The sequence below is a fragment of the Chroicocephalus ridibundus genome, chromosome Z (genome assembly GCF_963924245.1).
Source record: "Chroicocephalus ridibundus chromosome Z, bChrRid1.1, whole genome shotgun sequence".
Classification (NCBI taxonomy): Eukaryota; Metazoa; Chordata; class Aves; order Charadriiformes; family Laridae; genus Chroicocephalus; species Chroicocephalus ridibundus.
This window is the reverse complement of record NC_086316.1, coordinates 22,165,017-22,187,161: the sequence shown is the minus strand read 5'-3', so window position 1 is coordinate 22,187,161 and position 22,145 is coordinate 22,165,017. Positions and strand designations below refer to the sequence as shown.

General features: G+C 42.7%; 1 protein-coding gene and 1 long non-coding RNA gene across 2 annotated transcripts; one reads left to right on the top strand and one right to left on the bottom strand.

Annotated features, from left to right (window-relative positions):
* Window positions 1-19: 19 nt before the first annotated feature.
* Window positions 20-7,019, top strand: LOC134508573 (uncharacterized). The gene is made up of 4 exons (XR_010069089.1): window positions 20-226; window positions 2,007-2,099; window positions 4,702-4,849; window positions 6,859-7,019. It is a non-coding gene; the product is annotated as an uncharacterized LOC134508573 (long non-coding RNA).
* On the bottom strand, window positions 911-13,878 carry CCDC112 (coiled-coil domain containing 112). Its single transcript, XM_063320383.1, has 10 exons — window positions 13,749-13,878; window positions 12,773-12,888; window positions 11,080-11,201; window positions 6,983-7,072; window positions 5,602-5,677; window positions 4,620-5,010; window positions 2,999-3,412; window positions 2,109-2,204; window positions 1,416-1,518; window positions 911-1,328 (listed from the first exon to the last, which is right to left on the bottom strand). The coding sequence occupies exons 1-10, from the start codon at window positions 13,797-13,799 to the stop codon at window positions 1,294-1,296; spliced, it is 1,494 nt and encodes a 497-aa protein (XP_063176453.1). The 5' UTR covers window positions 13,800-13,878; the 3' UTR covers window positions 911-1,293.
* Between the last annotated feature and the right edge of the window lie 8,267 nt (window positions 13,879-22,145).

Here is a 22,145-nt window from a genome sequence, read left to right as displayed (position 1 = left end):
GACGGGACGTGACGGCAGACCGGTCCCCGCCCCGGTCGCGGTCCCGGGGGAGGAGGAGGGTCGGTGGTCGCGACGTGTGTCGCTGCCGGCGCCGTGCGTGGCCGCCAGCGGGTGTCAGCCTGCCGGGAAGGGAGTTCTGAAGGCAAAGGGAAAGATGTGCCGTCACTCAGAGCCCGCCGGTCTGACGCAAGTGACGTTTTAAATCCGTCATTCACAAAATACAAGGGTAGTACACATCATTGTTTAATATCTTTATCAATGATCTGGATGAGGAGATTGAGTGCACCCTCAGTAAATCTGCAGACGACACCAAACTGGGTGGGAGTGTTGATCTGCTTGAGGGTACGAAGGCTCTACAGAGGGACCTGGACAGGCTGGATCGATGGGCCAAGGCCAACTGTATGAGGTTTAATAAGGCCAAGTGCCAGGTCCTGCATTTCGGTCACAACAACCTCAAGCAACGCTACAGGCTTGGGGAAGAGTGGCTGGAAAGCTGCCCAGCCGAAAAGGACCTGGGGGTGCTGCTGGACGGCCAGCTTCACATGAGCCAGCAGTGTGCCCAGGTGGCCAAGAAGGCCAACAGCATTCTGGCTTGCATCAGGAATAGCGTGGCCAGCAGGAGCAGGGAAGTGATGGTGCCTCTGTACTCGGCACTGGTGAGGCCTCTCCTCGAGTCCTGTGTTCAGTTCTGGGCCCCTCTGTACAAGAGGGACATTGAAGTGCTGGAGCGTGTCCAGAGGAGAGCTACCAGGCTGGTGAGGGGTCTGGAGACCAGGTCATGTGAGGAGAGGCTGAGGGAGCTGGGCATGTTTAGCTTGGAGAAGAGGAGGCTGAGGGGAGACCTCATTGCCCTCTACAACTACCTGAAAGGAGGTTGGAGAGAGGTGGGTGCTGGCCTCTTCTCCCAGGTGAATAATGACAGGACCAGAGGAAATGGTCTGAAGCTGCAGCAGGGGGGGGGTTAGATTAGATATTAGGAAGAATTACTTTACTGAAAGAGTGGTCAGGCCCTGGAACAGCCTGCCCAGGGAGGTGGTTGAGTCACCATCCCTACATGTATTTAAGAAACGTCTAGATTTGGCACTTCAGGGCATGCTCTAGTGGCAGAGATTGTAGGGGTTGTTTGCTTGGGGGTTTTTTTTTGTGTGTATGGTTGGACTTGATGATCTCAAAGGTCCTCTCCAATCATGAAGATTCTATGATTCTATGATCGTGTCAAGCGAATTTTGTGACAAGTCCTGAGGACAGCTGGCCATTGTGCAGGCGAGGCAGTCGTCATCCTGCGACAGGTGCTCATCTACGGCTGTTGTCTCCAGGCTGGGGCAGCTCTAAAAACAGGGCAAAAAAGCACAATGCACTCATAGGTAACTATTTTTTGTCACGGCTGCGCATCCCATCACTCTCCCCTCACCTACTGGGAACAGGTAGAAATGTTTCAGAGGCTGCTGGTGCCATCCCTTTCGTGCATTCCTCCCAGCCCTTGGTACGTCTGCGGTCACTGGTGACACGAATCTCCACCTCGGAATCAAACAAAAGAACATAAAAAATTGTTCTTTTTCACTGATGACAGAATGAATTGTGTCCATTCATTAGATCTTCATTGTATGAATAGCTGCAGAGTAAATGGAATGTGGCTGGACAGCCAGAAAGGGACTTCTCCCTCCACACTATCACAGGCAACAGCAGAAACACAAAATCAAGTAATTTAAAAGGCTAAAGCCTCAAAACCCAGACAATGTTCCCAAAACTCTTCTGACAGACGGCCTCCTTATTTAACCAAGGGTAGAAAACCATTTAAAAATTAGGAAAAACCCCACCTACATTGCAGCGTATTTGTGCAAGTTACAGGCTTTGCCCAGAACAAGTATTGCCAGAAGATTAAATCTCTCTTGCACTTTTTAAAAATTTATTTTAAACAAAAGAACAACTATACCTGCTGTATTTTTGTTTCCTGATAACAAGCATGGTAACTATTTAAATTTCTTTTTTCCTTTACAACCATCTAGGTACATAAAAATAATTGCTTTTTAGATCACTGAGGAAAAAGGTGGTTTAAACAACCAAGCTGCAAACACCTCTGATTACAAGGAAAAAAAATGGTAAATTACCTTCTCTCTTAACTTTGCCAACCTTTTTTCTTTTTCTCCTTTCTTTAATTCTTTAGCTTGTTTCTGTAGAATCCTTAGCTCCAGTTTATGTAGATCCTGAAACATACAACAAATGGAAAAGCAAACTTTTCTTTGGAAGTGAAACAAATTGTATGAAAGTGTATATGTAGCTTTTTCACAGTTAATTTTTTTTTGTTTAAAAATTATTTTGTCATAGTACAGAATAAAGTTACACCAGGTAGATAATTGCTATAGCTTGTCCTGCACACACAAATTATAGTTACGCAGTTTTGAAAAAAATGGACTGTAGTAGTTTAATCTCTGTTTATAAAAATGAACTTTAGTGTTGTCCTGGTTTAAGGTAGAACAGAAGCAACCTTCTGTTCAGTAATTTTACTTCTCAGCTAAGCCTCTTCTAACTCTGAAAACAATTATCAGTTCTCCAGTAATGAGATTTACATTGATGAGGGATCTGACTTAACCTTACAGCTACTGAAACCTGCAGGATCTTCAAACATCTCTTTTTATTTCGTATCTGCATACAACGATCAACTCTCCTGATGTTTTCTATAGCACAGAGTGCAACAGAGCCCAGGCTGTTTTTCCCAAACATTTTCACATTGAAGTAAATAAAACTACTTCCATATGTAGAAAGAAATACGGGGTTGAATAATCCCATAGAATTTAGATACTGAGGAAAAGGAACATCTTTATCTAAAATAAAGTTTCATACTGTTTCTTGTATGTAACAGATCCTGTTATTTATAGTGAATCAAAATAGATTTAAATGAATGAAACATGGATTTTTAAAAGTGTTTAACATTATATTGTAGGAGAAACTAGGCGAATTTAAAACAACAACATGCATAACTGGAGATGTAATTACGCACACGCCCTTGAAACTTAGTAATTTCTTCTGCAGCAATTCTTTTCCTTTCCTCCTTTTCAGCTTCCTCTCTGTTCTTGTTTTCAAGCTTTTCAAGTTCATTCTTCTCTTTCTTCTGCAAGGTATAGCTTTCCAACAGTAACTTCATATGGAGTTGGCGCTGGCGTTCTTTTCCTTGTTTTTTCTCCTTCTCTTCTTCTAGTTTTAATTGCGATGCTTGTTCCATTGCAAATGCTATTGCTTTCTGTTTCTTCCATGCTTCAATTACTGATTGTTGTTTTTTTCTTTCTTCTGCTTTTTGCTTCTGTGCTTCTTCACGCTGTAGCCATTCTTCGTTGAGCATTTTTTCTGCTTTCTCTTTCTCCTTCAAGTTTCCTTCTTTTTCTTGCTGCTGCTTTTCTTTCCACTGCTTAATTGACTGCAAGAGAACATCAGGAAATAAAAAAAAAAAAAACAAACAAGTTTTCATTACAATTTTACGCATTCCCATTGATTTGGTCTGATGAAAACATATGTTCTGAGGATACAAACTGCAGATAGGAATTAGAAGTCTACTAAAGGCAAAACTTAAGGCAAAGAAGCACCTATATCTGCTTTCTCACAATTTTGTTTTTCTATTTTATGGGTCACACAGGCAGGTTTAATATGTGCCTGCTAAAATTATTTAAATTATGTCATTCATATTAACTTTGGGTAGTTATGAATGCTGGTGTAATATGCTTTTTTTAATGCAAACATATTTCAGGTCTTAATTTTTTTCTTCAAATTAACAATTTCACCTATGGTTTTATAATTTGGTTTTTATGTCAGCATATCTTTTATTACTTGGATGGATAGTTCTTGAAGGAATTGTAATTTTCTATGTCAGTATGGCATAGGTATATTGCCTATATGGTGGGACAGACACTCTTAGGGACAGATGTAACAAGTACTGCAATTTCAGATAGGATCTTACTTACTGCTCTGGGATTGGCATCTAACTTGCTGGACCACTGCCATCAAAAGCATTTTTAATATACTTTGACAATACGCAGCCTGTTGAGGAATGGCTATATGAGAACAGGCACGGCACCATGCAGGACTGTCAGAAGTAAGTTATGCCTGCCTGCATGGAGAATTCCGAGTCACGCTGATAAGAAAGATGCTGAAGGCCGTGCTGACCTTCCTTAAGTCAGATAAACAACTTTGAGAAAGTAGACTGTGAGAGAACAGGAACAAACCTGGACCCAAGAAACTGCATGTAGGAGTATGATGAATAATGTAATCTTTAGCGCACAGCCAATAGTTGTAAGACAAATAGGCATATTTAAGTATAAGAGTATAAAAGTCTGATGAAGCTGCAATAAAGCTGAAGCTTGCTTTATCACTCATATTGAGTCGACTGCTTGTTTCCCTCGCTCGTCTCAGCAGCCCACTTCAGTGTGTCGTTAGGTCTATTCTTATTGGTAATTCTTTAAGACAAGTATTTTTGGAAAGTTGAGGATGCTAAAGTTAGATACCATGAGCTGTAACAGAAATCCACCTAGCACTACCACCAGAGGCGCAAATACAAAAATAAGAAATGCATGCATTTTAAAAATAAGTACTTTTTCTTAAGCCTTAAAAGCCCTAGAGGGTTATTTTACCTCTTTCTTTCGTTCGTTTAAAATTAGAAACTCTTGATACCATTTGCAATGCTGTTCAATATCTTCTTTTGTTCTACCACAGAGATACTCAAGGGCTTCATCCATGTAAGACAGCCTTCCTCTGTGTTTTGTCCATACTTTCAGAAAATTTTGATGATCATAATCATCCCAGCCTCCTTGCCTCCCTCCTGTTCGCTGAAGAAATCTTTCAAACTCTACTACTTCTTCAGGTAGATGATTTTCCAGTGTTTTATCAACTGAGATCCTGGCTGATGGTAATTTCAAAGCTTTTTCCATTGTTGAGCTGCCTAACGCCCACAGTTCCACTTTTCTCTCAAAGACACTGAGCTCATTAATGGCGGTTTTTTCCTCCTTCAAAAGCTGTTCGTATCTGAAAAGAGAACACTGAAATGTAAGAAAATAAGTCCAGTATTCATTGTTCATTCACTGAAAATGAATTTTGGAATTGTTCAATACCACAGAAAAGCTATTCTTCAAAGATTAAAACTGAAATGGTAACACAGATGACAGTACGGTTGTAATGATCCCATAATAAAGCACTACACAATCAGATTTGTTACCCTTTTACTGAAAGTGTTTATGGCACTCAACTAACAACTAACTCAATCCCCTCCTGACACCAGCAGAGAGAAAGGGAAGTAAAAAACCCACCCACTTAAAAAACAAAACAATAGCAAGAACAAAAAACCCACAATCTAATCTCTTCTGCAGCCTTTCTCTGAAAAGCCTTTTCATAGGGAAATGATTATTACATTGTATCACTGCAACAGCTATATAAACAGCCTCTCTAAAAGGCTGCTTATCAAGCTTCTAAGGTTGATAGCTTGAGTTTTGACTTACATACCACAGGAATCACTACCAAAGGAGTAAATCAAAAGAATTGTTTACTTGATTAATGCAAAGTTTTCACTGTGTCTTATGAAAGCACATTTTCTTGTAGCTGAAGCATGTATAAACATACATTTGTCTCTGTTCCTCTTTAAAAGCATTGATTGCATTTTCAACTTCTTCCATCATTTCCTTGAGCTTGTCAACAACTAAAAAGGAAAAGAAGAAAAGAGCATATCATTTAAGAAGTCTACAGTATTTACCAGTAATTCAGCACTACCCAGAAATGTAGCCACTTGCAGAGACCTCTGGGACGCTTTTATTTCCCTGTACAAAAAAGTATGCATTTCCATCTCAAACAGCCTTAAAAGAGAGACTCTCGTTTATTCAAAAGGTGTGATTTCACAGTGATTTAGCTAACTGGATCCAAATCCCAGCGTAAATGTTTATTTCCATTAAACAAGTCTCATTCTGAGTAACCTTCAACCAATTTACAAAGCCAGCCTTATCCTAAAAAGCTTCCACATTTGTTTTTTATAACAATGCAATTAATGACTTAAGAAGTACACTCAAATCTTTGATTTATACCAGGCTGTAGCAACCCTATTTAACCTACAGGTCACTACTTTCACAAAGCTGACAAAGAAACATCAAAGTAAGACTTTATTCTGTACAGTCACCATGCTATAGTCCTGATATGGAGAATGACAGCAAGAAGCCGTCTAGAGAAGATCTATTTTGCAATGGTAGAAAAAAGTTTTAGAATCTGTTTTAAATCAGCTCAACATCTCTGTGGACACATGTTGAACGCATAGTTTAACTAACCTGGCTTTAAAAAATAATAAACTAAATTGGTACAGTTATATCTGTATATATATATGTATATCTGTATGTACACTCTTAGTTCAGCTTTCATGCCTTGTTAGTTCTTGTTATCTTTGCAGACAGTTTAAGAAGATAATGCATTTTTTATAGAACAGACACTGAATAAATGAAGTGAGGTGCATCTGGCTCTCATCTAATAGGAAGTCTTCAGCCAGAGCTTCACACGAGGCAGCAGAGTATCACAGAAGAACGGTTCTTTCAGTGCCTATTTCCCAAAAGTTTCTAAATATCCAAATGAATGAGTTGTTTCAGCATTTTCCACAGAATATTCCAATTTACCCTTAAGGGCATGTGTACAACCAAAAATGAGTTACCTGGAGACCCTACCCTGTGACCTCTTACCAGATGAAAGGTACTAGAATACTAATTTTACTAAGCCAAAGAGTTACATACAGAAAAGAAACAAACCCACACCACTTCTAAGACAGAGACAGTTTCTCTGTTTCCATGCAGAACGGCACCATCTTTCACCATTTCTTACATTTTTATATTCTTCTCTTCCCAGATTCCTGCAAAAGCAAACAGACTGGAGAAAGAATATTCCAAGTCTGCAGAAGAATCACAAGCCCAACTGTGCAGGAAACCTGTCTATAGAGGAAAATGTTTTTAAATCTGTTATCACGACTTACATTCTGGTGTAGGCTTCACATCTTTTAATTGTCGCTGAAGTCTCTTCACATTATTTTGTATTTTTGATAGCTGCTGCAGGAGTTTTGCTTCTGTTAAAATAAACTGCTGATAGTTCTAACAGTTTCTTTACACATTAAATTCAATACAAGAACAAAAGCAATAAAGTGTGCAAAATAAACTGGCAATTTCATCTAAGCAGGGACACAAATTCTGTTTTATCATAAGAAACTGCCATAATACTAAGCATTTTAACACGACTGTAACTGCATGGGCCATGTATTGCCCCACACAGTGTTAACAGATTTTAAATTAGTAGCTCCTATTTTTAAAGGGGTCAACAGGACAGTCCTACCTATCAGTTTGAGGCTGTTTGTTTGGTTTTTTTTTCCCCCAAACCTTTAATCAGGTGTCCAGAGTTTGGAGAATATTGCCTATGCAGATGAAACCTCCTCTAGAATTTTGAGGGAGACTTTGACCTAGGCGTCAAAACACTCAGCAATGAAGCGCAATGGAACTCAGCAATGAAACTTGGTAAGCACAGTACTACTTCAACAAGATTTACTTATTTGCTGTGTTAACTAAAGTAGAATCGGTGTTTTCACGTACTCCAAGCATGCATCCGCTTATTTGCTTTGTTACCACATGGCTCCTCATCAGTCCATAAATACAATTCTGAGGAGAATGAAGTTCTGGATACATCTTAGGCACTAAGGAGTTGTATCTTCTATCCTAAAAGATTTGGGTTAAGGAAGGGAAACAGAGTCCAAGAGTTAAATGTAACAAAATGTAGCTAAGACATGACCCTACTAGTTCCTGCTGAGACCACAGAAAGTGTAAAAGCACATAGGTCATACTGAAAGACCTGAACATAGAAAATGGCAAGTTTGGGGGTTCTAGTACACACCCTAAAAGATCATACTGTAACACTCCTTCACAAGTAGCGCCTTACACCTCTCATCTTTATCCTCTTTATTATCTCACAACAATATCTCCATCCATACTTCCATGCGCCCTTTTTATCCTGGAAAATTTTCTGAACGTTTTGGCTTAGTCATTCCTCAGAAATATTTAAATTTCTTAAGGATTGCAAGATGTAAAGGGTATGATATTTCCTTAATTAGAAGACAAACATTAAAACACATCCAAATTTGTAAGGTGAGCATATTTTTAGTTGTCTTTATGGGTCCTTTCCCTTCTTGGACTTATTTTGTTTTGATCTTCTATATCAGAAGCATAGCATGATTTATTTGATTACTTTTGAAAGAATCTAGGTACTGTGATCAGGGAGTCACTTTTTTTCCTGAAGTATTTCATTAATGCATAAGTGGAACAGATATTGTAGGACAGACTGTGTACCATCTCACAGCACTATTTAAACTAAGAATTCATTATCCAAGAATTTGAAAAATGCAGACACAGAACTGTTTAGAAATATATTGAAAGGCAGCAATCAGTGTGTGAAAAACTTATGTTGTGGTAAATATGTATTTATTGTACCTTAGCTAGACTACATTAGATTTTGCAATACACACGCAAAATGGATTCCAGGTTTCTAAACCAGTAACTTTCCACCAAAGGTTTTGTCTGCTACATTCAAGATTAAAAGAAAACTGTTAATAACACAGAAGGTTTAAAATGTTTATGCTACTGAATTTTGCAAGTGAATTGTAGAGTCTTCTTTATAATCAGTACACATGCTGAAATACCACACTTGTATCAGTGTCCACATTCCATCTAAACTAATCTCTTTGTACTACTGATTACTGAACCACTTAGAATCATAGAATAGTTTGGGTTGGAAGGGACCTTTGAAGGTTATCTAGTCCAACCTCCCCTGCAATGAGCTGAGACATGCTCAGAGCTCCATCCAATCTGACCTTGAACGTTTCCACGGATGGGGCATCTACCACCTCTCTGGGCAACCTGTTCTAGTGTTTCACCGACCTCATTGTAAAAAGTTTCTTCCTTGTATCTAGTCCAAACCTTCCTTCTTTTACTTTAAAGCCATTACCCCTTGTTCTACTGCAACAGGTCCTGCTAAAAAGCCTGTCCCCATCTTTCTTATGAGCCTCCTTTAAGTACTGAAAGGTCACAATAAGGTCTCCCTGAAGCCTTCTCTTCTCCAGGCTGAACAATCCCAACTCTCAGCTTTTCTTTATAGCAGAGGCGCTCTAGCCTTCTCATCATTTTCATGGCCCTCCGCTGGACCCACTCCAACAGGTCCATGTCTTTCCTGTGCTTAGTGGTCCAGAGCTGAACGCAGTACTCCAGGTGGGGGTCTCACCAGAGTGGAGTAAAGGGGCAGAATCACCTCCCTCGAGCTGCTGGCCACCCTTCTTTTGATGCAGACCAGGATACAGTAGGCTTTCTGGGCTGCAAACATACATACAGTTGGCTCATGTCCAACTTTTCATCCACGAACACCCCTAAGTCCTTCTCAGCAGGGCTACTCTCAATCCCTTCATCCCCCGGTTTGTATTGATACAGGGGGTCGCCTGACCCCGGTGCAGGACCCTGCCCTTGGCCTTGTTGAACCTCATGAGGTTCACATGGACACACTTCTTGAGCCTGTCCGGGTCTCTCTGGTTGACATCCCATCCCTCACCACTGCACCACTCAGCTTGGTGTCATCAGCAAACTTGGTGAGGGTGCACTCGATCCCACTATGTCATTGATGAAGATATTGACTAGTACTGGTCCAAACACGGACCCCCAAGGGACACCACATGTCACCAATCCTCAGGTGGTCCTGAACCTGATCTTCTCTTACAGTAGGAAGGATTTTTTTTTCCCCAGTCCCTGACTTGTGGGGGGATTTTTTTTCCCCCCAGTCCCTGACCACTGGAATGGTGTGGGGAGAGAGGTTGCCAGGGAAGACTCGGGCAAAAAAGTTGTTGAGGACCTCAGCCTTCTCGTCTGTTGTTACCAGTTCGCCAGTCTTGCTCATCAGGGGAGTAAGCTTTCTTTGACCTTCCTTTTCTGGCTGACATACCTGTAGAATCCTTTTTTATTATTCTTTGTACCCCTTGCCAAGTTCAGCTCTAGCTGCGCCTTGGCCTTCCTGACCCCATCTCTACACAACCAGGCAGTGTCCCTATACTCTTCCCAGGATATCTGGCCCTGCTTCCACTGCCTCTGCATCTCTCTGTTGCCCTTTAGTTTGACCAACAGGTCTTGACTCAGCCATGATGGTCTCTTGCCCTCCTTTCCCGATCTCTTACACCTGGGGATTGAGAGCTCTTGCACTCTGTGGGAAGCATCCTTCAAGATCTACCAGCTCTGTTCTGCTCCCCTGTCCCTGCAGCTTCATCACCACCCACGTGGAAGGGTAACAATGGGTAACAGTCCAAGGGCTGTACCAGGCTAGGAAGTTTCCTAGTGATGCCCTTAACCCAGGCCCCAGGGAGGCAGCACACTTCCCTAAGAGGAGGGTCAGACTGGCATATCAGACCCTCTGTTCCCCTCAGAAGGGAGTCACCTACAACTATAACCCATCTTTTCTTCCTTGTGGAGGTGGTTGTGATACAGGGAGTAGGCCTTGGCAGCACCTCTGGTGAAGATGGACTGTCATCCACATCATCATCCACTGTCTTTCTACATCCAGAGCCTTGTACCTGTTCTACAGAGGCACTTGGGAAGGCAAGGTGGGCAAGGAGGGGGTTTGCTACTTGCCTCCATTCACTCCTCTCATTTAAGCCTTCAGCCTGTCGGGGTATGGGGGGCAGGATACAAGATCCCCTTGATCTTGGGTTTTTCCTGGTGATTATTCCGTTTCTGTCTCAGGGAAGGCAGAGTATGGCTTCACTACTCTATCTCTTTCTTGGACTCCCTGATGCTCCTTAACCTTTCTACTTTCTTTCTACTTGTAGCTCTGCCACCAGGCTGAGCAGATCGTCCACCTGGTCACACCTCACACAGCTGTTCTCACTACTGCCATCCTTTACCAGCAAAAAGCTCTGTCACTCCCTGCAGCCAAGACCTGGACTGCATGTTTTTGTGGGAACAAACAAACAACAGTAGTATTTCCTGTTTAAATAAACAACAGTAGAGTTAAAAAAAAAGGACAAACAAAAAACCCAAATAAAATCCCACTTACTTTCAGTTTTCCTGCTGACAGTCATGGTACGTTCCAGTTCCTCTAGTATGCTGTATTCTACCCTGAAATCACTCTTCCTATTGTAAAGATGTCCATTTTTGTCTTTTTCTGTATTTGCAAGCCTGGAAAAAAAGGTTGCCACACTGAGTAAGACACAAATACTTAGCAAAGCCCCAAGACTTTCAAAGGTTAGAATCCAGCTGAGGATGCGTCAACAGGACTGTCTTAGATTTTATACAAATCACTGGTTTGTTCCTACAGCTGTTTTCAAGGAAAATCTTTCTGCAGTTATAAGACTACACACTGAAGTAATGCAAGAACTTGAACAAGAGAAATGCGTTAAGAAGGAAACTACCTTGCCGACAGGCAGTGGTCCACACACTGAAATAGCCTGAAATTTTATCTGTATGCTCACTATCAGGGAGCCTCATGAGAATTTTCATTGGAAAGCGCAGGGACAGAGTCAGGCTGTATTAATGCAGTTGCACACATAGATGGAGCTCCAGCACAAACAAAACAAGTACATGCTCTCAGCCTTAACACTAGCAATAGTGCTACTGTAACTGAAGATTCAAATTCAAGTTCATTAGCATTTAAATAACTTAAACTATGCATTATGTACAGTACAGAGAGTTTTATGACTTTTGCCTTCTTACTAAGGTACAGAAACATCTGGTAGGATTCTCAATGCTAAGCAACACTACTGACAGCCCAAGAAAGCCTGTCTCTTGGCAGCAGCTTAGTTCTTCAGCAGACTATTGTTGCTACATGGTTCAAACTCCTATATAGTGCAGTTTATGGTTCACAGTTTAAATGCTTTGCTGTCCACTAGAATTCACAGACCAGACCCAAGTACCAAATCTCCCCACACAGTGCACTAGAAGCCTTTAGAGCACAACAACTACAGAAGGACAGTGTGCCAGAGTTAAATGGCATGCCTTGTTTGGAGCTGCTTGGGAACATCTACATTACCCAGCAGTCAATTTTTGAGCCATAACTGAGGATCCAGAACAACCAAGGAAGAGCTGATTCAGTCAGACAGCATAAACACTCCTGTGAGACTTAAGTGTCACTGTTCCTTCAGGATTCACAACTACAAACCTCTCTTTCATCCGTGTGGCTGCATCAGCTCTGTCTACTAAAGCTCATTCGTGCAAGAAGAAACCTTCCTGTTCTTTCAACTGCCAGTGTGGTTGTTACAGCATTTACTCAAGATGTGAGGAAACAGATTTAAATCACATCTGTGCCTGAGATGTTGTGAACCCCCATTTTCCACAGCAGTGGCCTGGATATTCTAGATAAAGTGCTTTCAATCTCCTCTGAGGAAGCTGTTGTAATGCTGCCGCAATTCCCCTTTTGTTGGTATGTCTTAAGGGCTTTAGGTTCTTAGAAGGCTAAGCACAGCTGAGTGGTAAAACTGAAAACTCAACTATGCCACGTGCACTTTCTTTTTCCTGCATCTAGTCATCCAAAGAAGATGACTGACCAAAGTCCAAATAGTAATTACAGCAACAGTATACTTGGAGCTCACGAGCCTATCCTGAACTATTTTAACAGCCACAATAATCTGCCAGAGCTCCTGGAAAGGGAATCGTAGCCTAGAGGTTTCACTACCATAAATTCTTGCCTTGAACCTTCAGTTATATTACCTCCAGAACATCATGAAAATATATTTATGATGTGCTTAACTTACTGGGTTTTTAGCTTTTCTGCAGTTCTTATGAATTCAGCTTTCTTAGATTGTTCATCCTTCATCTTCCAGTTCTGAAATTGTCGACCAGCACCTGCAGTACTGGAACAGCTGTCATTCTGTATGTAATAAAATAAAATACTATTAAAAAACCAATATTTCTTTTTAAAATGTTCATTCATTATTTTAAAGCAGACAACACCACAGTGCAGAGTAACAGCATTACTTCAGTTTTATACTGGCACACTTTAAATATTTTTAAGTCACACAGGTATAAAACTGGAGCAATGAGTGACAGCAAGCTGATGACTGTACAAAAAAATGTATTCTTCAACAGAAAAATTGAAAGACTGCAACATCAGCTTGCTGTAACGGAGGCAGCTCACCGCACTGCAATACTAAATCAAGGCAACTGCCTTGCTGCTGATGGCAATCAGTCTGATGAGTCAGAGTTACTCCCTACCTGACCATAAGCAGGTAATCTACACTAGGCAGATTACCCCCATTTCATCTCGTTCAAGAAAAGCACTAGCTTAACTTCCGAAATGCGCTTAATGTCCCTTGCAAAGTGCCAATGCTTAGTGATAGCAACCCTGAACATCCTTAACGTAACCACTGCTAGGAACGCCGATGATGGAATCCCCCGTTCAGGTTATGAAGCTACCATTTTGCAGCCAGCCCGGCAAACCCGCACTGCTTCTTACACGTTTCTTTTTAACCTTTATCCCTACACCTCGTACGAGGTTGGAACTCCTCAGCGGCTGCCGCCCGGTGGGCCTGAAGAGAGGGGCTCCCCTCAGAGAGGGGCTGCCCCCAGAGATGGGGTCCCGTCAGAGAAGGGCTTCTCTCAGAGAGGAGGTCCCTGCAGAGAGGGCGTCCCCTCAGAGAGGGGCTGCCTGCTGAGGTGGGCTCCCCGCAGAGAGGGGCTGCCCCCGCCGGAGGGTTGGGCAGCGGCTCCGCGCCGCGCTCCGGCCTTTACCTGTTGCTGCCCGGCGGCCGCCGCAGCGACGGCCGTTGCCAGGGCAGCCATGTTGGCGGCGGCGGCGCTGAGGGGCGGCCCGTGCGCCGGCGGTTTAAGCCTCCCGAATTCCTGGGATTTCGACAGAAAGAATGAGGAGTTTTACGCAGAGGGTCTGCCCCGCGTATGCCTGAGACAAGCGGTGCCTTTGTGAGAGGTGCCGCCGTCTTGGAGGGGGAAGGTGCTGTCCAGACTGCCGGCAGCTGCGGAAGGTTCTCCCCAGAGTGCGCTTGAGGCGGTGAGCGTTTGGAGAAGACAGCGGCCTCAAGAGGGCCCAGGCTATTCTCCGGCGTTGTTCTAAATCCTAAGAGGTGGCTTGAAGAGCCGGGGCCACAGTCTGGGTGTAACAAGCAGGTGTCCCGACAGAGTGACATGCTGAAGGCCCGGTGGGCAGCACTGGCCTGAGCTGTGGGCCGCCGGGGAGCCCTGCCTATGGGGATCCATCACATGTATGGCAGCAAGTGGTGCTTGCTGTGGGGTAGCACTATGTCCTGCTCTTCCCCCAGTGGCTGGTGGTCATTGGGAAGAGCCATGCGTGGTTGTTGTCTGGCTATGGCTGATTAACTGTCTTGCATATATGATTTGACACTTTTTTTTTTTCCTTTCTCAACTCGTGGAGCACGCTTGTTACTGTCTCCGGTTTCATTTATGTTGGAATTTAAGGTTTTGTATTGATGGCTTCCTTCAGGAAGACCAGACTATATTGTCATTATCCTGACAGAAAATCATGAAATCATAGAGTCTTCATGGTTGGAAAGGACCTTTGAGATCATCAAGTCCAACCATACACACACAAAAAAAACCCCAAGCAAACAACCCCTACAATCTCTGCCACTAGAGCATGCCCTGAAGTGCCAAATCTAGACGTTTCTTAAATACATGTAGGGATGGTGACTCAACCACCTCCCTGGGCAGGCTGTTCCAGGGCCTGACCACTCTTTCAGTAAAGTAATTCTTCCTAATATCTAATCTAACCCCCCCCTGCTGCAGCTTCAGACCATTTCCTCTGGTCCTGTCATTATTCACCTGGGAGAAGAGGCCAGCACCCACCTCTCTCCAACCTCCTTTCAGGTAGTTGTAGAGGGCAATGAGGTCTCCCCTCAGCCTCCTCTTCTCCAAGCTAAACATGCCCGGCTCCCTCAGCCTCTCCTCATATGACCTGGTCTCCAGACCCCTCACCAGCCTGGTAGCTCTCTTCTGGACCCGCTCCAGCACTTCAATGTCCCTCTTGCACAGAGGGGCCCAGAACTGAACACAGGACTCGAGGTGAGGCCTCACCAGTGCCGAGTACAGAGGCACCATCACTTCCCTGCTCCTGCTGGCCACGCTATTCCTGATGCAAGCCAGAATGCTGTTGGCCTTCTTGGCCACCTGGGCACACTGCTGGCTCATGTTAAGCTGGCCGTCCAGCAGCACCCCCAGGTCCTTTTCGGCTGGGCAGCTTTCCAGCCACTCTTCCCCAAGCCTGTAGCGTTGCTTGAGGTTGTTGTGACCGAAATGCAGGACCTGGCACTTGGCCTTATTAAACCTCATACAATTGGCCTTGGCCCATCGATCCAGCCTGTCCAGGTCCCTCTGTAGAGCCTTCCTACCCTCAAGCAGATCAACACTCCCACCCAGTTTGGTGTCGTCTGCAGATTTACTGAGGGTGCACTCAATCTCCTCATCCAGATCATTGATAAAGATATTAAACAAAACCAGCCCCAAAACTGGCCCCCTGAGGGACACCACTGGTGACCGGCCGCCAAGAGTATTTCACCCCATTAATCACAACTCTCTGGGCACGGCCATCCAGCCAGTTTTTAACCCAGCAAAGAGTACACTTGTCTATGTCATGATTCACCAGCTTCTCCAGGAGAATGCTGTGGGGGACGGTGTCAAAGGCCTTATCAAAGTCCAGATAGACAACGTCCACAGCCTTCCCCGCATCCAGAAGCTGGGTCACATGGTCATAAAGAGTTTCACATTATTCAATAGATTTTTGGGACTCTCAGGATCTTGTTTTTCACTCATATATACCAATCAAACTTTTAAGGAGTTTCCAATTAACATTTCTGCAGAATAGAAATAATCTATTCATGCAGTGGCTTTGCTAGCTAAAGAGATTTTACGAACTGGTGTTTTCCCAGCTGCAGAACACAAAAGTGTTCACAGATGCTAACCAAATGGCCTAAGCTGAAGACATTTTATTGCCTAATTGATGTTTTTAGGAGCACTTTCCTGATATATTTTTCCTCTTTATGTTTTATGACTGTGCTTACGTTTGATTTCTTTGTATTTGCTGAATAGGAATTAACAAGTAAAGGAGAACATTTCAAAACCTGAAAATAGCCATCAGCATAAATTAAGGAGGATTGTTCTCACACATTGCTACCTGAAATGGCTTGTAAAAGCATTCCCTCCACAGCAGTGTTTCAAAGTCTTCTTTGTCTTGTCCTTCACTAGTGGATGTAAGAGAAAAAAAGTGTGTTTTCTAGAACATGTTTGTATTTGCTTTTCTTTGGTGACTGTCAGCCCTTTCATGGTTTCTGTTATTAGGATCAGCAAACTGGTAACTGGTCAGGGATTGCTCCACAGCAAACACCTGTTTTCAGCAAGCGTTTTAACAAGGTGGCTCTGGTCATAGTGTAATTCAGGTACTGTTTGCTATTTCACCAGTTTCTGGGTGGTCAATCTATGTTATTGTTTGCCACAAACTGAGGCACTTTACAAAAGTGCCTGAGGACTTTACAAAGATGCCTTGGAAACCATGTGCAGAGGTATTTCAGGTATTGGAGCAGAGCTAGGCTTGGCTAGTTCTGGCTCTAAGCACCTGCAGCGTTCAGGCATCAAGTTGTGGTACTGTGGTACAGAGCGTTCAGCTTGGCTAGGTCATTACTTAATTCCCTGTATGGAGCAGAACCCATCTAAGACAGGATATGCTGGTGATGGGAATATCCCTTTGGTCAGCTGTCGCATTTGTGTGCCATCCCAACCTCTGGCCCACACCAGCCCAGTGGCCTTTAGGGGGGAGTATTGGAGAGACAGCCCTGATGCTGTGCGAGTACTGGTCAGCAGTAGTCCAAAAACTGGGGTGGCATCTGCACCCTTCTAGTTACAAACAGAAAGCCCAGATCAATGTGGATTGCAGTGGGGAATGTTAACTCCATCCCAGCCAGACCAAATACAATGCCACAGCTCTTGGGTAGCCTCTGCGTGCTTTTTGTAAGGAGCTAATCTAGATCCAGAAGAAACAAGCTAGATAATTACATAGGGTAATTACATCCTGACCTCTCCCACACTCTCTCTTTCTCAGCTTAGTTCCGTGTTTGAAGTTAGCAAATCCCTGCCTTCCGTGTGTGTTTTGCTTCATAAAAGCATTCAAGATTTTGCACAAAAATAAAGCGTGGAAATACACCGCAAAAAACCAAAGCTGTTAAAATTTAAAGGAACTAGGGATACACAGAACAAAAAAGCCCAAATGTCAGGAGAAAAACCTGTTAACCTGGAAGATACAATGCCAGCAATCAAAGAATTGATCACAGCCACTTTTCTTTATGGAAGAGGCCTCATCTGTTACAGTGTTGGTTCAGCAGTATCTCCCATTTTCATGAAACACAGGAAAAGAGATACAAATAGAGAAAAAAGACCGCACAGTAGTTGTATTCATATCCATGAGATCCTTCAGGAAACCACCTATCTTATCAGGAAATGTAAGCATCCACTCACTGGATGTGGATCCCCAGAAGAAAGGCTTTCCTAAGTAGATGTTTTTCTCCAGGTGAACTCAGTAGGTTTTTTTTATTGGTACTTTATCTCTGGGTCATGAACAAGAACACATGAGGGCAGTTGTAAAGTGTCAAGCAGAAAAGACACCCAGTGTTAGAGAAGCAAACTGGAAGTAGTTTAAAAGAGAAAGATTAAATTAATGATCGGAAGAAATCAAAGCCTTTATACCTATGGGTTCAACTATCCACTTATGAGGGCATTTATAAAATTGCCTACATATCCTAGACTATAGAAGCACCCAGTTGCTTCTAACAACATGGGCTTTCCTTGTATTTTTATTTCTGAAAACAATGTCTTCGCTCTGGTCTAGCCTCAGACTCATGGGTTAGAATTAAACCAACACAGGGCCTCAGCCAGAATATGGAAAAAAAACAAAAAGGAAGCAGGTGAAAAAAAAAAGCACTATTACAGGTTGATGGATGATGGATGATATGTGCTTATTCTGAGACACTGTGATAATACAATCTTGGGGGGCAGGGGACAAGGAGAGTAGGGAGGGCACCTAATAGGTACAGCAAGAGTAAGTGCAGTAGTGCAGATGTGAGCAGGGATGGTACAGTTCTGCACTGCTTTCATCTCTTTAGTTTTTGTCCACCAGGTGTCATCTGAGAAGCACCTGATAGCTACTAAAGGCATAGCTTTTGTATTTTTTCTTTCTAGAAACCAACAGCAAGCTTTTACTGTCTATAGGTAACATAGCCTGCACTCAGACCTTTAGCTGGCTCTATCCCTCTTTACAGGATCTGCCCCCATACCGGAGCCATCCCTTCCCTTCCCTTCCCTTCCCTTCCCTTCCCTTCCCTTCCCTTCCCTTCCCTTCCCTTCCCTTCCCTTCCCTTCCCTTCCCTTCCCTTCCCTTCCCTTCCCTTCCCTTCCCTTCCCTTAAAACACAGCCTGTATCTTTCAAGAAAATAAACCTTTCTTTGAACCCTGATTGAAGTCTACATTTCTAGTCTAGATTTACACCAAGAGTAAAGTGGAAGACCAAAAGGAAAATGAAAAAAAACTGAACAAATCCATGTAACAAATCCAAGGGTCCCAAATGAATAGGAGCACGTCATTTTAGTGTTCTTTACTCTCTCCTGATTTATAACTGTGTAAATGACAAATGAATCCAATCACTTGAATTATTCATCCCAATCCTTCCTTTTTACCTCCAATTCTTTCCTTCTTTTTCTCATTCTCTAAAATTTCCTCACGTATTTTCACATAATCTCCCATTCTTGGCTTTTCTGTAATTCTCTCCTTGTTCATCTCCCTTTCCTGTTATAAAAGGAAAATGTTTCCCATTACTGTACTTGAAACAAACAAACAAAGAGATAGCAGGCTTGCCAGCAAAATACAAATATTTCCTAATGTGTTACTTAAGCCTCAAAGGTTTTCTTAAAATCATTCTGAATGTGATGAAGGTGATAGTCCTAAATTCAACTCCCAGTCTTCCAAAATACCTTTCTTCTTAGATCTGGCAAGCAGAGGACAGAAATGTGCTCTGGCAAAATCACAGAAAGTTCTAGGCTTGGCCAAACCTCAACACAGCAAAAAGTTGGATGCTCTCCCTGGTACACATTTGTATATTCAATCAACAACCTTAGCAGCTGCGTGAGTTTGAAACTGGCACACTGCATAGGTCACACTACTGACAGCATCAGTCGTGCTGGGGCTTCAAGACCTTACTCAGCAGCTGTCTCTGCCACTTCTTTTTCATCATGAGTTTTTAATTTATCAGCTCCTGTACTACTTTTCCGTAACGGGTTATTAATGCAGCCAAGTGTTGTTAACTTGTTTATGCGTTTCCTTTCATGGGCCTTTTCTGTGGCTTCAGTGAAAAACTGGCTGCCTGCTTCAGGCTGTCAGGAACTTTCCTTCCTCCTGTCACATAAAAGCCGAGAGTCTACTAACTCAAGCCACTCCCAGCAGTACTCCAAAAACCTCAAATAAGTCAGAGGCAGATAAATGAGTATTCATTACCAACATAATGAAGGTTCTCTAAGGAAGTGTGCCCTGCAGAAAAGACCGGGGTTCCTAGGTGCATGAGGAAAATGGCTGGCTGTCAATGCTGACCTGTGCTAGGAGCAAGTGCAAGGATATTTGTGCATGAAAGCAAAGCTGCCATAGACAAAGAAAGAGAATCACTGGGCCTGTCACAAGTGTATGGCCTGGCATTGCTACAGTTGGAAGTGTTTAAAGGCCTTGGCACTGACTTCATAGTGGGCACATTCAAACTCTAAATTTTTATGATGGCTTTTATTTTTCTCAATTCTAGTCCCTACAGCTCACTATGGTAGCTATGAGAGTTAAGTGATTAAATTAGTAATCAGAATTAAATGTTTAATCATAATGAAAAAGCTACCATTTTGAATGTTGTACTTCTTTTTTTATTTGTAGTTACTGTAAGTCCTTATGCTTAAGCAGCTAACTGGGCATGTGTGTGACTTGGGACTGTAACTACCCAAATGAGTACAGCAATACACATATGTCAATCAATCACAGTCATAATTTTTGCATCCATTATTCTGGATATATGGCTGAAACATGCAAGACCCTCACTGCTAGTTAACATGGAAACAAATCTTTGTAGTTTAAAAAGAGAAAATATAAACAAACAGTCAATTTACAGCAAATTCAGATTGAAAAGTAAACTTGAAATAGTGAGAACAATTGCTATTTTCATGGCCACAGTAAAGCCACCCCCAGTTTCACAGATTATTCCAGATTTCAGTAGCACTGAGGTAAACATTGTGGGTTTCACAGCTCTGCTCTTGCAGTGAAAACTAGCAGTTGGCTAGCAGGTTTTATTCACATTCACTGAGCATTCTTTGACCAACAGCCATTTATCAAAGAGAAACACCCTCCATATTAAACGTTGCCTCTAATCTCACACCTGGTCTCAGAACAGTTTACTGTAAATCATGACACTATGTGTGTGAGAATATAGCTCTCTGTGACAATATTAGGTCAAATAAGCGTTTCAGCAAAAATGCAGTAAATTTTTGTGGGTGTAAGATAGGATCTTGGTACTATTTTAGAGGAAAGGATATGGGGAAGACCCTCAACACATTGTCTTGCTGGCTTGCATGATGTCTCTCATCTGGAGTGTACAGTCTCAAAGGTGTAGGATGCTGGGATAAGTACTTCTGGTTTCTGTCCAGTCCTGGCCAAACGTTTGTCCCAGTGAAGTTAGTAGAAATGTTGCTGTCTGAACAAGTTGACACAAACAGCATTTGAGTCTAACTTGATGCTTTTTGCTAAAGTTTTGGACAGGTTTTTCAGGCTTGTAACACTGCCTTCAGGTTTTAGGACTTCTTGTGGTCAGGACTCAACCACAAATACTACAGAAGCAGCATTTACAAGCAGTGTGAGAGAAAACAGAGAGCTCACAAGGCTGCGAAGTCCTTCATTTACACTGTTGTCTTCATTTTTAATTTTCCTGGTTTTTAAAACAATACTTTGAGCCAGAAGAGCCCCAGTGTAAAAACTTTAGAAGCAGAATCAGATGAGACAACAGGGCAAGGACAAACTACCTGTTACATATGGAGGGACTGATCTGGTAGCCTGCATACCACCCCTACAGAACTGTGTCTGTGGCAATACCTTTTGGCCCTCCATGACACCAGTGTTGTGGTTGTCAGCATAGCTTCAGGAAGCTGAGGCAGTGATGGGAACCTGGAAAATACTCTGTGTAGATGATTTGCAGATGTGTTTGAAGACGCTGATTCTGTATATATTTGGCCAACAAGGAACATAAAGTGACAACAGGTTTTTTTTTTTCCTTGGATTACTATCACTGCGTAACTACCTTGGAAGGATCAGCATGGCCATTATTGATTTTTGTCTGCAGTAGACAGAAATTAGAAAAGGTTTGAAATGAGCCAAAAGTGAGAATGAGACCCAGGAACATTAGAAGTACTCTTCTGTGGGAAACCTTCAGTGTCAGACACGTGTTGTCCTAACAGGGGTTGAAAACACCATAATCAGTAAGTATCCCAGTGTAAAACTGTGATCAGTAATTAGCTTATGTTCTTGTATTTTTTATTCTTTCCTATTTGGGTTTTTTGCTTTTCTTAGGGTATCAGATTTTTGCCCCTTTCAAAGTAGAAATAAAAAGCAGAGCACTTTTGATTAGTCCCTGCCTGTTGTCAGAACAGCAAAATAACAAGCTGTTATTTTCAGTGGCAATGAATGGGCTATCAAGATGTATGAAACAGTCACTTGCATGTAGGTGCAGAATTTTTTTACATGCATAATGTGATATCAAATATACAAGGCGCTGGAGACAGCTGGAGTGAAATAGCTCATGGTGGAGGCATGGTGATGCAGTGGGCCTGGAACGGTGACAGGGATGCAGAGGATGCCACTCCTGCCTTCAGCACTCCAGCCTCCAGCTCGGGGGACCTGAGGCAGGTCACAAAGGTGTCGCCTGTCCCTAACGTGGACCAGGCACTCTGGGGTGTAGTGCCTGGGGACCTTGCATGGGTAGCGCTGCGGCATTGCTGCGCGCCATAGGAATGACAGTGTTGAGAATTGCACGTCGTCAGCATTTGGTTAACTGTTCACTTTGCAGCACACAAGATCAAATAAATAATCATCTCT

Coding starts and splice junctions, on each gene's coding strand:
- CCDC112 (XM_063320383.1), bottom strand. CDS start 13,799: ATGGCTGCCCTGGCAACGGCCGTCGCTGCGGCGGCCGCCGGGCAGCAA. Junction 5,678..6,982: donor TGTGAAGCCTACACCAGAAT/GTAAGTCGTGAT, acceptor TTTCCTTTTTAG/TTGTTGACAAGCTCAAGGAA. Junction 1,329..1,415: donor AACATTTCTACCTGTTCCCA/GTAGGTGAGGGG, acceptor CCCTGTTTTTAG/AGCTGCCCCAGCCTGGAGAC.